Source organism: Callithrix jacchus, chromosome 5 (genome assembly GCF_049354715.1).
Source record: "Callithrix jacchus isolate 240 chromosome 5, calJac240_pri, whole genome shotgun sequence".
NCBI lineage: Eukaryota > Metazoa > Chordata > Mammalia > Primates > Cebidae > Callithrix > Callithrix jacchus.
In genome coordinates this window covers 151929961-151945714 of record NC_133506.1, presented here as the reverse complement: position 1 = coordinate 151945714, position 15754 = coordinate 151929961, and the positions used below count along the sequence as shown (strand labels likewise).

Below are 15754 nucleotides of genomic sequence, written 5' to 3'. Positions count from 1 at the left end.
AGGATGGTCTCGATCTCTTGACCTTGTGATCCACCCGCCTCGGCCTCCCAAAGTGCTGGGATTACAGGCGTGAGCCACAGCGCCCGGCCCGCATTATCTATTGTTAAAAACTATTCTTAAAGTAAAAAATATCTTGTGATCTTTAAAAAAAAAAAATCTTCTACAGAAACACAAATGTTATCTTACCTAACCCAGTAAAGAAAGTTTTTAGTATTATGACTTCAAATGGAACATGTTAAAGAGATCAAGTTCATCATTGTACTTGTTTCAAATGCAATACGTATTATTTTATGTGTCACTTAAGAAAGGGAAAAAAATGATACACCAATTTTAAGATACATCCCAATTTCCCTAAATCTAGTCACTCATGTTAAATAGGTATACACAGAGCTATTAATGCACAGATATTAACTGTAAGGGTAACAGATAATAGAGAAGATCAAATTCTCACAGGTTAGCATGACAAGGCATCTACATAATATTCACAATACAGCTATGTCCTTTAAATTTTGGCTCAAGGCACAAGGATGAATCTCACAAACCTACTGTTGAGCAAAAAGTAAGACAAAAGTGTGTTTATGTCACACATACTTAACTCTGCTCACTCCCATTTAAAAAAAATTTAAGGCCAGTGCGGTGGCTCACACCTGTAATACCAGCACTTTGGGAGGCCAAGGAGGGCGGATCACCTGAGGTTGGGAATTCAAGATCAGTCTGACAGATATGAAGAAACCCTATCTCTACTAAATATACAAAAATTAGCTGGGCATGGTTGCACATGCCTGTGATCCCAGCTACTTCAGAGAGTGAGGCAGGAGAATTGCTTGAACCCAGGAAAGAGAGGTTGCAGTGAGCCGAGATAGTGCCATTGCACTCCAGCCTGGGCAACAAGAACAAAACTCTGTCTCAAATAAAAAAGAAAAAAAACATTTAAAAGGCCAAGTGCGGTATCTCACACCTATAATCTCAGCACTTTGGGAGGATGAACTGGGTGGATCACCTGAGGCCAGGAGACTAGCCTGGCCAACATGGTGAAACCCCATCCCTACTAAAAATTCAAAAAAAATTAGCTGAACATGGTGGCACACAGCTGTAGTCCCAGCTGCTCGGGAGGCTGAGGCAGGAGAATCGCTTGAACCCAGGAGGCAGTTGCAGTGAGACAAGATCATGCCGCTGTACTCCATTCCAGAGAGTGAAACTCTTGTCTCCAAAAAAAAAAAAAAATTTTTTAATGTTTTTTAAAAGGGACAAATAACAAGAGAAGCGATTACAAGAGTTCACAGCAAAAGATGTGTCAACAAAATTTTAGCAGATGGACAACTAGTAAATGTTACAGGACAAAGGGAAAGGAAAAAACCCAAATGGGAAGGAAAACAATAAACAAGCTTATTTCCAGAAAAAACACTGAAAATATTTAAAATAGTTAACAACCCATAAAAATGGTTAAAAACAAAAAGACAGAAAACACAAAATGTTGTCAAGGATGCTAAATGACTGGAACCCTCATTCACTGCTGGTACAAATGTAAAATAGTAAAACCTAATATGGAGAACTATTTCATTGTCTCTTATAAAGTTAAACATGCTCGTACACTATGACCAGCAATTTCATTACTGTTTTCAAAAAGAAATAAAAACATAAGTCCACTGAAATACTTACACAAGACTATTCACGGTAACACTATTAATAGCCCCAAATATAAAACAACCCAGACAACCACCAAAAGAAGTGGGTAAACAAATTATGGTATATTCATACAACAGAATAGTAATAAAGAATAAATTAACAATACAGGATAAATTTCAAAAACACGTTATGTGAAAGCACCCAGAACTTTCTACATTCCCCATCCTCAAAAAGAATAGAATACATTGTACAATTCAACATATATGAAATTCAAAAACAGGCAAAACTAACCTACAGATTTAGAAATCAAAAAGTGGTCAGAGAACTAACTAGAAAGGCATATAGGAGTACTTTTTGGCATCATGGAAATTCACTGTCTCATCAAATATATCAAACTGAACACTGAGAATCTAAGTTAACTACACTTCTTTTTTTAAGTTAAAAAAAAAAGACTGTAGAACAGACTCTGATATTTTCTCTAAAATATAGATAAATCTGGGTTAGCTGTCCAGGTAGTCATCCAAATAACCTACCAATTAGGATTCACAGAGCTTTCTATATCCCCCTGTGGCATAGAATAACTAAGTGAGAAACTTGTGGAGGCATCTGTTATCTCTATGTGTCATATCCAAACATTTAAATATCAAAATATATACTACTTTATTATAAACTACTTCCCTTTTGCTTCTCCTGTATACGAGCAATTAACTTTTTTAGCTTTTTTAAGTGAACCGTTTTATCGATCCACTTTATTTAAGGATCTCAAAGGCAGAATTACAAATTATTTGCTTAAAAAGGGAGTTACTGGTCTGATGAGGCTGAGAAGCACTATAATATAAGGTTCGCATGGAGAAAGTGAAATGATTCTGCTAGTCAGGAATGAAGCTGGAGGAATTTAAAATGGAACAGGGTATATGAGGTTTAAAATAAAATAACTGAAGATGTGATTACAACTGATAAAAAAATCAAAGCCTCACTCTTTCTTTTTCTTTTGAGACTGAATCTTGCCCTACCGCCCGGGCTGGAGGGCAGTGGCACAACCTTGGCTCACTGCAACCTCTGCCTCCTGGGTTCAAGCAATTCTCCTGCCTCGGCCTCCTGAACAGCTGGAATTACAGGCATACACCACTACGTCTGGCTAATTTTTGTATTTTTTAGTAGAGACAGGGTTTCACCATGTTGGCCAGGCTGGTATCAAACTCCTGACCTCAAGTGACCTGCCCACCTCAGCTTCCCAAAGTGCTGGGATTATAGGCGTGAGCCACCACGCCCGGCCTCAAGCATCACTCTTTCAAACAAAAGCAAGGTTTGCTTTATTAGTCTTACACTTTTATCACTTTCTCTAGCAGTGAAAACCTCTGAAACCTGCCACCATATTTCAGGTGGGGGAGAAAGAATCTTCTATAGAATAAGATAACAGAAAGATAAAGCAAACTGTAATCTGTAGTAATAGATAGTAGAAGTGAAAAAGCAAGGAGACTGACTCTCTAAGGCTACTGGGAAAGAGGAGACGGGAAACCAATATAAGCCTAAGAAGGAAAGGTATACACTGGCAGGATATTCCTAGCATTGCCTCTCTCCTACTCAGTCAGTATAAATCCTTTGGCCTATGTAACCTAACATGACAGCAAGTTCAATGAAAGAGAAACTCTATTTAGCCATGTACAAATCAAAATGGTGCACACTGCTACACATTAGCAACGGCAAAACCGCAGGGGTCTGCTTTTACTTAATAAGTGAAAAACATGATTTAAATATTTCAATAAAAAATATTCAAAATCAGCTTTGGCAACACAGTAAGACCCTGTCTCTTAAAAAACAATTTTAAAATGACGACTAAGCAATAAACTTTACTCTTAAAAAAAACTCAAAATCTAAAATGAAAGCATGAAAATAATAATGTAGTGTGAATAAGTATTATCATTTTGATTATACATCACTAAAGTTATTTTCTAGAAAAAAAGATAAATTTTAAGAGAAATGTGAACAATTATTGCATACTGAATTACTTAAAATTCATTAAGCTCCTTAAAGATGAATGATAAAATTTAAAATATTTTGAAGATACAACACACCTAAATACTTTGGAGAACAAATCCACTGGAATGGCATAAACAAGTAAGAGACAACAAGAAAAAAAATAGGCTCTGAAAAACAGATGAACAAATACAACCAACCTTGGATTCTCAAGAAAACAAAATCCTATGCCAGTAGAGGAAAAACAGGTGAACCAACTCAATATATAGTACACTCTTCAAAAGACATAGGGACTAGCAACAAGTCACTCTGGCTCTTAAGACAAGGAAGAGAAGGAAGGATTGGGCGAAAGCTGTTTGAGAAAGTCATCTAGGAGATTATCCCTATTCCACACCAAAAGAAGTCTGGAGATAAATTCTATAAAGATAAATAAATAGGCCAGGCACAGTGGCTAACACCTGTAATCCCAGCACTTTGGGAGGCCGAGGTGGGCAGATCACAAGATCAGGAGATCTAGACCATCCTGGCCAAAACTGTGAAACCTATCTCTACTAAAAATACCAAAAAAATTAGCTAAGCCTGGTGGCGCATGCCTGTAGTCCCAGCTACTCCAGAAGCTGAGGCAGGAGAACTGATTGAACCCAGGAGGCAGAGACTGCAGTGAGCCGAGATGGTGCCACTGCACTACAGCCCGGGTGACAGTGCGAGACTGTCTCAAAAAAAATAAAGAGTAGCACTAAACAACTGGCATGGATACCATAACCCAAAGGGAATTATGTGACAACTAATCTGAAATGTGAATGCAGAAACCCATCATTCTTTTCCCAAACACATTAGTAACTAGCCTTTAACTTCCAGGTAAGCACCCAGATATATAAAGCAAGTTCTTAACGACCTAACAGGAGATTTAGACTCCCACACAATAATAGTGGGAGACTTCAACACTCCACTGTCAATATTAGACAGATCAACGAGACAGAAAATTAACAAGGACATCCAGGACTTGAATGCACAGCTGCATCTAGCAGACCTAACAGACATATACAGAACTCTCCACCCCAAATCCACAGAATTTACATTCTTCTCAGCACCACATCACACTTACTCTACAATTGACCACATAATTGGAAGCAAATCACTCCTTGGCAAATGCAAAGGAACAGAAATCATAACAAAAAGTCTATCAGACCACAGTACAACCAGATAAGAACTCAGGATTAAAAAACTCACTCAAATCTGCACAACTACTTGGAAACTGAACAACTTGCTTCTGAGTGTCAACTGGATAAACAATGAAATGAAGGCAAAAATAAAGATGTTCTTTGAAACCAATCAAAATGAAGATAAAACTTACCACAATCTCTACAACACCTTTAAAGCAGTGTCAAGAGGGAAATTTATAGCAATAAATGCCCACATAAGAAACAAGGGAAGATCTAAATTCGACACCCTATCACAAAATTGAAAGAGCTAGAGGAGCAAGATCAAAAAAACTCAAAAGCTAGCAGAAGACAAAAATAACTAAGATCAGAGCAGAACTGAAGGAGATAGAGACACAAAAAACCCTTTAAAAATTTAATAAATCCAAGAGCTGGTTTTTTGAGAAGATCAACAAAATAGACCACTAGCCAGACTAATAAAAAAGGAAAGAGGGAAGAATCAAATAGATGCAGTAAAAATGATAAAGGAGATATGACCACTGATTCCGCAGAAATACAAACTACCATCAGAGATTATGACAAACAGCTCTATGAACATAAACCAGAAAACCTGGAAGAAATGAATAAATTCCTGGACACTTGCATCCTCCCAAGACTAAACCAGAAAAAGCTGAAACCCTAAATAGACCAATAACAAGGGCTGAAGTTGAGGCAGCAATCAATATCCTACCAACCAAAAAAAGTCCAGGTCCAGACGGGTTTACAGCCAAATTCTACCAGACATACAAAGAGGAGCTGGTTCCATTCCTTCTGAAACTACATGAACAATACAAAAACAGGGAATCCTCCCTAACTCATTCTATGAGACCAACATCATCCTGATACCAAAACCAGGCAGAGATTCAACAAAAAAAGAAAACTTCACGTCAATGTCCATGATGAACACTGACGCAAAAATCTTTAATAAAATACTGGCAAACTGAATGCAACAGCACATCAAAAAGCTTATTTCATCACCATCAAGTAGGCTTCATCCTGGGGATGCAAGGCGGTTCAACATATGCTAGTCCATAAACGTAATCCATCACATAAACAGAACCAAAGACAAAAACCCCATGGTAATCTCAACAGATGCAGAGAAGGCCTTCAACAAAATTCAACAGCCCTTCATGCTAAAAAGTCTCAATAAACTAGGTATCAATGGAACATATCATAAAATAATAAAAGCTATTTATGACAAACCTACAGCCAATATCATACTGAACGGGCAAAAGCTGGAAGTATTCCCTCTGAAATCTGGCACTAGACAAGGATGCCCTTTCTCACCACTCCTATTCAATACAGTATTGGAAGTTCTAGCCAGAGCAATCAAGCAAGAAAAGTAAGGAGTATTCAATTAGGAAAGGAGGAAGCCAAACTGTCTCTATTTGCAGATGACATGATGGTATATTTAGAAGACCCCATCGTATCAGCCCAAAATCTTAAACTGATGAGCAACTTCAGCAAAGTCTCAGGATAAAAAATCAATGTGCAGAAACCACAAGCATTCTTATATAACAATAACAGACTTAAAGAGGGCGAAATCAAGCGAACTGCCATTCACAATTGCTACGAAGAGAATAAAATACCTAGGAATACAACTAACAAAGGATGTAAAGGACCTCTTCAAGGAGAACTACAAACCACTGCTCAATGAAACAAGAGAGGACACAAACAGATGGAAAAACATTCCATGCTCATGGTTAGGAAGAATCAATATTGTGGAAATGGCAATACTGCCCAAAGGAATTTATAGATTCAATGCTATCCCCATCAAGCTACCAATGACCTTCTTCAAAAACTGGAAAAAAACACTTTAAACTTCACATGGAACCACAACAGAGCCCATATAGCCAAGACAATCCTAAGCAAAAAAAAAAGACAAAGCCAGAGGCATCACACTGCCAGACTTCAAACTATACTATAAGGCAACAGTAATAAAAACAGCATGGTACTGGTACCAAAACAGAGACACAGACAAATAGAAAAGAACAGAAGCCTCGAAAGCAACACTACCAATCTACAACCATCTGATCTTGGACAAACCTGACAAAAACAAGCAATGGGGAAAAGACTCCATGTTTAATAAATGGTGTTGGGAAAACTGGCTAGCCAAGTGCAGAAAGCAGTAACTGGACCCCTTTCTGTCATCTTACACTAAAATTAACTCCAGATAGACTAAAGATTTAAACATAAAACCTAACACCATAAAAACTCTAGAAGAAAATGTTGGCAAAACCATTCAGGACATAGGCATAGGCAAGGACTTCATGAATAAAACACCAAAAGCAATGACAACAAAAGCCAAGCTAGACAAATAGGATCTAATTAAACTTCAAAGCTTCTGTACAGCAAAAGAAACAATCATTAGAGCGAATCGGCAACCAACCAAATGGGAAAAAATTTTTGCAATCTACCCATCTGACAAAGGGCTAATATCCAGAATCTACAAAGAACTAAAACAGATATACAAGAAAAAAAAAAAAAAAAAAAACCATTCAAAAGTGGGCAAAGGATATGAACAGACACTTTACAAAAGAAGACATTTATGAGGCCAACAAACATATGAAAAAATGCTTATCATCACTGGTCATTACAGAAATGCAAATCAAAAAGCCACACTGAGGTACCATCTCACACCAGTTAGAATGGCGATCATTAAAAAATCTGGAGAAAACAGATGCTGGAGAGGATGTGGAGAAATAGGACCACTTTTACACTGTTGGTGGGAGTGGAAATTAGTGCAACCATTGTGGAAGGCAGTGTGGCGATTTCTCAAGAATCTAGAAATAGAAATTCCATTTGACCCAGCAATCCCATTACTGAGTATATACCCAAAGGACTATAAATCATTCTATTATAAAGACACATGCACACGTATGTTCACTGCAGCCCTGTGTACAACAGCAAAGACCTGCAACCTGGACAAAGAAAATATGGCACATATACACCATGGAATACTACACAGCCATAAAAAACAATAAGTTCGTGTCCTTTGTAGGGACTTGGATGAATCTGGAAACCATCATTTTCACTGACACAAGAAAAGAAAACCAAACATGTTCTTACTCATAGGTGGGTGTTGAACAATGAGAACACGTGGACCCAGGGAGAGGAGCATTACACACTGGGGGCAGTGGCGGGGGGCACTAGGGGAGGGACAGCAGGGAGGAATAACATGGGGAGAAATGTTGGATATAGATGAAGGGGGAATAGAGGCAGCAAACCACCTGGTTATATATGCACCCATGCAACAACCGTGCATGATCTGCACATGTACCCCAGAAACTAAAGTAAAGTAAAATAAAACACTTTTTTAAAAAGATATTCTTCTATTGGAAATTTGACAGGTTGAAGAGGAAGTATCTAAACCAAGGGCTCCCCCACAAACTGTTCAACCTGATCACCCAAAAGTGTAGTTGAAAGTTGACAGACCCAACCATATACTCAGAGTGTTCCAAACAGTTTACAGCTTTTTATTTAGCTCTCCACTCTTAATCACAAGCAGAAAGCCACAGATTGCCAATCATCTGAGGAAAGCATATACTCAGGGCTTTCCAAACAGCTTTTTATTTAGCCCCCTCAACTCTTAATAATGAGCAGATGGCCACGGATTGCAAATCATTTGAGGAAAGGCTTTAACATGGAAAACAAAGACAAAAGCAAATAAAAGGTGGGAAAAAAAATAAATTAGAAATTTTGGAAGAAAAAGAAAAACTCCCCAAAAAACTACCATTGACACTCTGAGAGAAAATACTGTATTAGCAACACAAGAAAAGGATGCTAAAGAAAAAGGAACATCTGAAGAAACAGGGAAAAAGAAAAGGGAGGTGGAGAAACACACATACACATAAACGCACACAGATGAAGAGTAAAGGAGGGGAAAAAGAAGGGAGATGGATGGAAGGAGAGAGCAAAGACGCAAGGATGACCCTAAGATCAATGCTGTATAGCAGAAGCTCAGAGCAAGCAGTCTAAGCAGTACAGATTTCAGTAGGAAATTAGAAAGCTCCAAGTGGGATGCCTCCAAAAAAGGATAAAACTGGTAAAATATCTGCTGTGTTTTTGTTTGAGACCGAATTTCACTCTTGTTGCCCAGGCTGGAGTGCAATGGCACAATCTCGGCTCACTGAAACTTCTGCCTCCCAGGTTCAAGCGATTCTCCTGTCTCACCCTCCCAAGTAGCTGGGTACAGGTGCCTGCCACCGAGCCCGGCTAATTTTTTGTATTTTTTAGTAGAGACGGGGTTTCATCATATCGCTCAGGTTGGTCTCAAACTCCTGACCTCAGGTGACCCACCCGCCTCAGCCTCCCAAAGTGCCAGAATTACAGGCGTGAGCCACTGCACCCAGCCAATATCTGCTGTTTCAGATCTGAAAAATAACAATTCAGCAAATCTGAAAGGTTACTATAACAAACTACTGATTAAAATATCACAAATAATATATATTGTGATTTTATCAGAAACTCAGAAGTAGTAGTAGAATTTAAAAAGCAATGGTAAGGAAGACTGTAAAAAAAGCAGCAGTTACAAATGTACAGTAAGTTAGGAATGTTTAAAAAAGAGCTAATGACTGAAACAATATGAAAGATGAGAAAATGATGAGTTAAAGATATCTAATCCTTTATCACTCAAAAAAAAGCTAGAGTTCTGATTCACTTTAGATGTCGTTAATTACACATCAAAAACACAAAGGAGTGTGTAACCTTTCAAGCTCACTGAGAAATAGAAAAATAAGATAATCAAACAGAAGAGCAGCAAATAGAAAAAAGAAGCAAAGAAAAAAATGAAACTCATAAGACAGCAGAAATAAGTTCAACACAATCAAATTCAAATAATACTGTTTCAATGAAATTTTTAAATGCATGGCAATACTAAATATAACTTGTAGACAGATACACACGTGGCATAGTTATAAAAACATAAACAGGTTGCAGACCAAATTCAGCAGAGTGATGCCCCCTGTAAACATAGCAAAGAGAACTATCTCTAAGGGGCATTTCAAGTATAATTTTTTTTAACCCTCTTAAGAAAATACAGCAAATGCTAACATTTGTGAGGAAGACATAAGTGGTTGTTATATCGTTTTGTAATTTTAAGAAATTTAACAGAATAGTAACAGATATATTCTCATTACTACAAGAATGCAACGTTCTGAACTACCTTATGCTTATACATATTTCTCTAATGATACACCTCCACTTAGCATGGCTAAATTAGTTTACCATGCCTCATCTAAGTTCTTAAAATTTTAAAGAACATTAGTCTTACAATCTAGTCAAAATCAAGACCTGTTCAAATCCAAATGTCTAAAATAACTTTAGAATTATCCTTAAAGAAATAAATTGTTCCTGGAGATAGACATTTTCATAGATGCGTCCAGCCTAAGTAGGAACTATGGTGTAGAAATTCTAGCCTCAGGCGGAGCACAGTGACTCACACCTGTAATCCCAGCACTTTGGGAGACCAAGGCAGAAGGATAGCTTGAGCTCAAGAGTTCTAGGCAAGCTTGGGCAACATAGCGAGACCCTGTCTCTATTTAAAATAAAAAAATCTACCTTCAGAGAACAACTTCCATGACGTTGAACTGAAACAAGACTTCACCTACCACCCCCCAAAAAAGGGATTTTTCCACTATGAAACTTGTTTTTTTCCACTGAAGAGCATTTAAGAATATTTGCTGTTACATATATTTAGTACCTGTTAAATCCTTTGCTAAATCAGGATGGTTCATGAGACAATGGCTAGCAAATTTCACACATTCCAGGCGGATTGGTACATGGATATCATTAAACCTGATAAAATATAATGGCACAGTGATCTTTAAAATAAGAGAAACAGACATGCATTAAATCTGTACCCAATTTATACATATTTCTATAATTAAAAAAAAAAACAGCTTATGAAGGAAAATGCAAAGTAGAACCAAACCATTTTAACAAAGTTTCTGATATACCATGTATGTCTGAATGCTCTGGAACCTCTATATAAACTACGGCAATCTCCTGTGAGAACAGTGTCATCTTAAAAAAACTGATTAAACCATATACATTTTGTTCAAATATAAAAATGACAAAAAATTTCCTATAAATATTATACTTTCAAATACATCTATTTATGGCAAGTGTGTATCTATAGTTCATAGAAACATCGTAAATCCCAAACTATGCTTGAAAGAAAACTTTCCTTCAAGTATTTCTTTTTAAATATAGGGCATTCACTAATGTATGGCAGATCTCACACTAAATCCTATACTATTTTATATTACATGACTCTAAAAGTATACCCAAATTACTACTATCCAATTAATCAGCACAATTATTACATTCATTGCCACTAATGTCAAAGCCACTTTTCGTGCTACATACGTAAATATGTACCCCTGAAAGGTTAAAATTCTTTGGTTGACATGTCACTTGAGCCTCTTTTAATCTTTTATTTTCCCTCCAACTTTTTTTTTCCTGTAATTTGCTACAGCAACTGCTGTGTGTGTATACGGTTTTATTCCATAATTTAGATTTTGTTAACTGTATCATTCTGATGTCAATTAACAGGCTCCTCTCTCTCCTAAATGCTGTAAATTGTTAGTTAGATGTAAAGATTTGATCATATTTGTGTCAACTTTTTTTTAGCCAGACTACCAAAATACCATAGATGGCAACTGTGTTCTTCTGTCAAGAAACACATGGTGTTTAGCTGTCTCTCAACCACTGATGTTCAAAGTCTGTATACATTACTTTATCACAGAATGTAAAATAGTAATTTAACAAACGTAAGTATCAACAAAATTAAAGTTAAGCCAACATTTTTCCATTCAATATTTTCATGTCTTAATTCTATGAAATCAAAAGGCTCCCAAATCTTACATTGCTCAACACCTAAGAAACAAAATTTGGCAGTATAAAGGAGGGGGGAAATGTCTTCAAAATCATCACCAAATTACTCATACAATTTAGAAAAAAGCATATGCTCTATGAAGTATATCTCCCCTCCCAAAAGATATAAAATCTAGCTTCTGATCCCATATGGCTTCCTGAATGTTTTGAATTCACATACTCAATCCTATATACTTTACCGTTTCTCAGGTAAACATGCACCTTACAACAATTAAAAATAAATACACTAAGATGTCTTTTAAAAAACTAACTCCTTAAAGCTGGTGATATTTAATACTGTGTAAGTTTTATGTCATAAATATTAAAAGGAAAAATTACAACATAATAGAAACATGACATATTTACATCAGGATTTCTCCAATCCTTATAAATATAGTCTGGCTCCATTAGGATTTCTCCAATCCAATAAAATACAGTCTGGCTAATCCAACTCTTAATTTAAAGAGTTATATGTTAAAAGTATTTTTGTTTTAAAATATTAATAAACTTTAAATTGAGTTATATAAGTTAAACTGATTTTCTTCCCTACTGTCTAAAATCTTTCCATTGTATTTAAAAGAAAAAAGTTGGCTTAACTTGACTCACTAAATGTAATTATTGAGCTAAATAAGAATCAAGAAATCAGACTGGAGATCTGAAACATAATCAACATTAATGACAACTTATATCTTCATTAAACAAATCAGAAAAATGAGACCAAAATATTAAATTTACTGTAATCACTGACAGTTGCTATTAAAATGTAAAGGAAGTGGTGAAACCAATGCAAATATTTCAACACAAAGAAAATAAAATCAGGGTCTTTTTTTTTTTTTGAGACAGAGTTTCGCTCGTTACCCAGGCTGAAGTGCAATGGCACGATCTTGGCTCACCGCAACCTCCGCCTCCTGGATTCAAGTGATTCTCCTGCCTCAGCTTCCCAAGTAGCTGGAACTACAGGCACGTGCCATTATGCCCAGCTAATTTTTTTGGTTTTGTTTGTTTGTTTGTTTTTTTAGTAGAGACGGGGTTTCACCATGTTGACCAGGATGGTCTCGACCTCTTGACCTTGTGATCCACCCGCCTTGGCCTCCCAAAGTGCTGGGATTATAGGTGTGAGCCACCACACCCGGCCTAAAATCAGGGTCTTTAAATCTTACATGTTTGTTTATGACTTAACTGCATTATTTGTTATGAGGATAATTTGAGGGGGGAAATCCTTTTTTCGTCTGAGTCAAAGCAGGTTTCAGCCAAAACACGTCTCAGGCTTTTAATATTTCCAGGTCAGGGATTTCTTTAGAAAAGGTAATAAAATTAATACCTCTCACAGAAAAGTAACATACACAAACACACTCAAAATTTTGCAACCATTTCAGGGATTTTGTGCATCATTTAAACCAGGTAAGGAATCCAGGTCATAATTTCCTTTAACTGAGAAACATAGAAAAGAAGTTAGGAAGAGAAATATAAATAGTCATTTCTTTTCACTCTGTGAATACTTTTATCCTGTCAATATCTCTAAACAATCTAATTAACTGTAATTAGTTCGTGGAGGGGCTATGTCTCTCAAAAAGGTATTTTCAGTTGGAATTAATCACTACTTTGAAGTAACAATATTAACTTCATGGTCATAATACCATAAGAGATAGATTTAAAATGTATTATCTTTTAAAAATGACTTAGGATAAAGACGAAAAAAAGTAAATATAAATATACCCAGTCATTAACAACTTTCAAAACTTTCAACATATAAAACCCTTTATTTTTATGATTCCAGAAAACAAAGTTTAAGAGTGGATAATGTTTTTTTTTTTTTAAAAAAAAGTGATCAGTAGAATCACATATTACTTTTAAATGGGAAACCAAAATCATATACCTGCCCAAGTAGCACTGCCAAAGTGGTTTGTTTTGAGAAGCCAATTCTGAATCTTTTGCCCCAAACATTTTTGCTAGTAGTTTAACAACTTGTAGGCGCTCCTCATTATCATTGCTCTAAAATAAAACACAATCACAGCTTTAAAACCATGCAGTAGATATTCAGAATAAGGCTGCCCATTCTTTGCCATGATTTCCCTGATACTCCAGTTCCACAGAAAATCTTTCATGGACTTTAAATAAAAAATGACATAAAAATGGTCACTATACTTTTCACAAAATTAAATGTCAACATAAATGCTCTAATCATCTCAAATTCCATTAAAGAAGTACCCTTTCATGAAAATACATCTTTAAAGTTTGTTGCAATGTTAGAGGCCCCTCCTACAATTGAGGTATATTTCTATTCAGAGTCAATATAAAAAATGAACTCTTATAAGACCTTCCCAGGACCCCTTAAAAAACTTTGCGTTGTTTTTCAGAACAGACACTGGTAGAGGCCAGGCCTACAGAAAACTGTGAGATCATATCTCTTAGATCTTTAAGAAATAAGTATGTGCTGAAGTCTCCCAGTAAGATAGTTCATCCACATAGACCAGATTTCTAAAAGGAGCTCAACAGTTAAAGGAAGAGGCCTCAAACGTGTGAAAACTAAAATCTGTTTTATATACTATACTGGGGCACCCTGGGGATGAGAACTTAATTTTACTATTGATTCTGGCACTGTCAACAAATGACTCAATGGATAAGTGAATGAGCCAGCCACAATACTATACTTGAACATAAAGTGTGGCAATCGGGTATATCAAAAGGCATTGATATTCAAGGTGCTATGAATGGCACTACACAAATTGTTTTTAAATTTTAAACCAATGCCACAGCCTGCCATGCCAAGAGCCTCCACAATACGACCTAACTTGTCTCTTGTTATTTCTCTTTATTCCTGTAATTATTTCTCAAACCTGGCTGTACATTAGAATTACCTGCAAAGTTAAATTAAAAAAAAATTTAAACAACAAGAATAACAACAACAAAACTCTATTCCCAAAAACTCTGAATCAATTAGTCTGGTTTAGTGTCTGGACATCTATTTCTTTAAGGTTTAACAAGCAAAAATTCTAATATGCAGCCAGGAGTGACTTAAACTTACTTTACGCTATCTTCCAGTTTAATTCTTTGTGTTCCACAAATTCACCCGGAACCTTCCTACCTCTATATGCTTCTGCATGCTGTCTCCTTTGCTTCAATTGTATGCTGTTTGTATCTCTTATGACACTTATAATATCTGGCCTCATATTAGATCTGGATTTTTTTTCCTCTTCCTCTCATACTAGATGTTAAGTTTGCTGAAAGCAGGGATGATAATTTCCTTATTTTTATATTTCTCATAGCGTGTAGGAACATGCATAGCATTTACTCAATTATACTTGAGAAAATCATAAAAACCAACAAATAATTAGAGGTATGACTACCTGCTGCCTCACCCAAATCACTGATCACATTAAAAGGGGACAGGAAGACCAGTTAATTGAATGGCTTATTTAAGAAATATATCAGAAACATACTCCAGAATATAGGAAGAATTCTTATTTACTGGCTACTTGGGATATTCACATGACCAATGTGGACTGTTTGTTTTTGAAAGAAAATCAAAATTTTTAGAAACAAGAAATATAACACAGAAATCATTTAAGAACTTTTCTGGATCCACAAAGATTAATAATTATAAACAGGTTTACTTAATCTTATTGTAATGATTTGAAAAGAAAACTAGATTCTCCAATTCTGCAAATAAAGCTCAATTTTACAGCATAATTTAATGTCAAAGCAGTAGGAACATTCTACCAAAAAATTTCTCTGGGTCATGCATGGTGGTTTATGCCTGTAAACCAACACTTTGGGAGGCCGAGGCAGGTGGATCACTTGAGGTTAGGAGTCTGACACCAGCCTGGCCAACATGGTGAGATACTGTGTCTACCAAAAAATACAAAAATTAGCTGGGGTGGTGCCGCACGCCTGTAGTCCCAGCTACTTGGGAGGCGGAGGTGGAAGAATCACTTGATCCCAAGAGGCGCAGACTGCAGTGAGCCAAGATCACACCACTGCACTCCAACCTGGGCAACAGAGTGAGACCCTGTCTCAAAAAAACCAAAAAACAAAAAATTCACAGAACTATGTAAAAAGCAAACAAACCTTCAACA

The 15754-nt window shown here is 36.3% G+C and overlaps 1 protein-coding gene across 15 annotated transcripts in view; it reads right to left on the bottom strand.

The window, feature by feature from the left end:
• PDS5B (PDS5 cohesin associated factor B) overlaps positions 1 to 15754 on the bottom strand; it is a 200013-nt gene that overhangs the window by 92780 nt on the left and 91479 nt on the right. For all 15 annotated transcript variants that reach the window (XM_078375264.1, XM_078375272.1, XM_078375269.1 and 12 more), the window contains 2 exons: positions 13555 to 13670; positions 10504 to 10598 (listed from right to left, as the gene is read on the bottom strand). In XM_078375264.1, coding sequence (XP_078231390.1) covers positions 10504 to 10598; positions 13555 to 13670 — 211 coding nt within the window. The remainder of the gene's footprint in view (positions 1 to 10503; positions 10599 to 13554; positions 13671 to 15754) is intronic.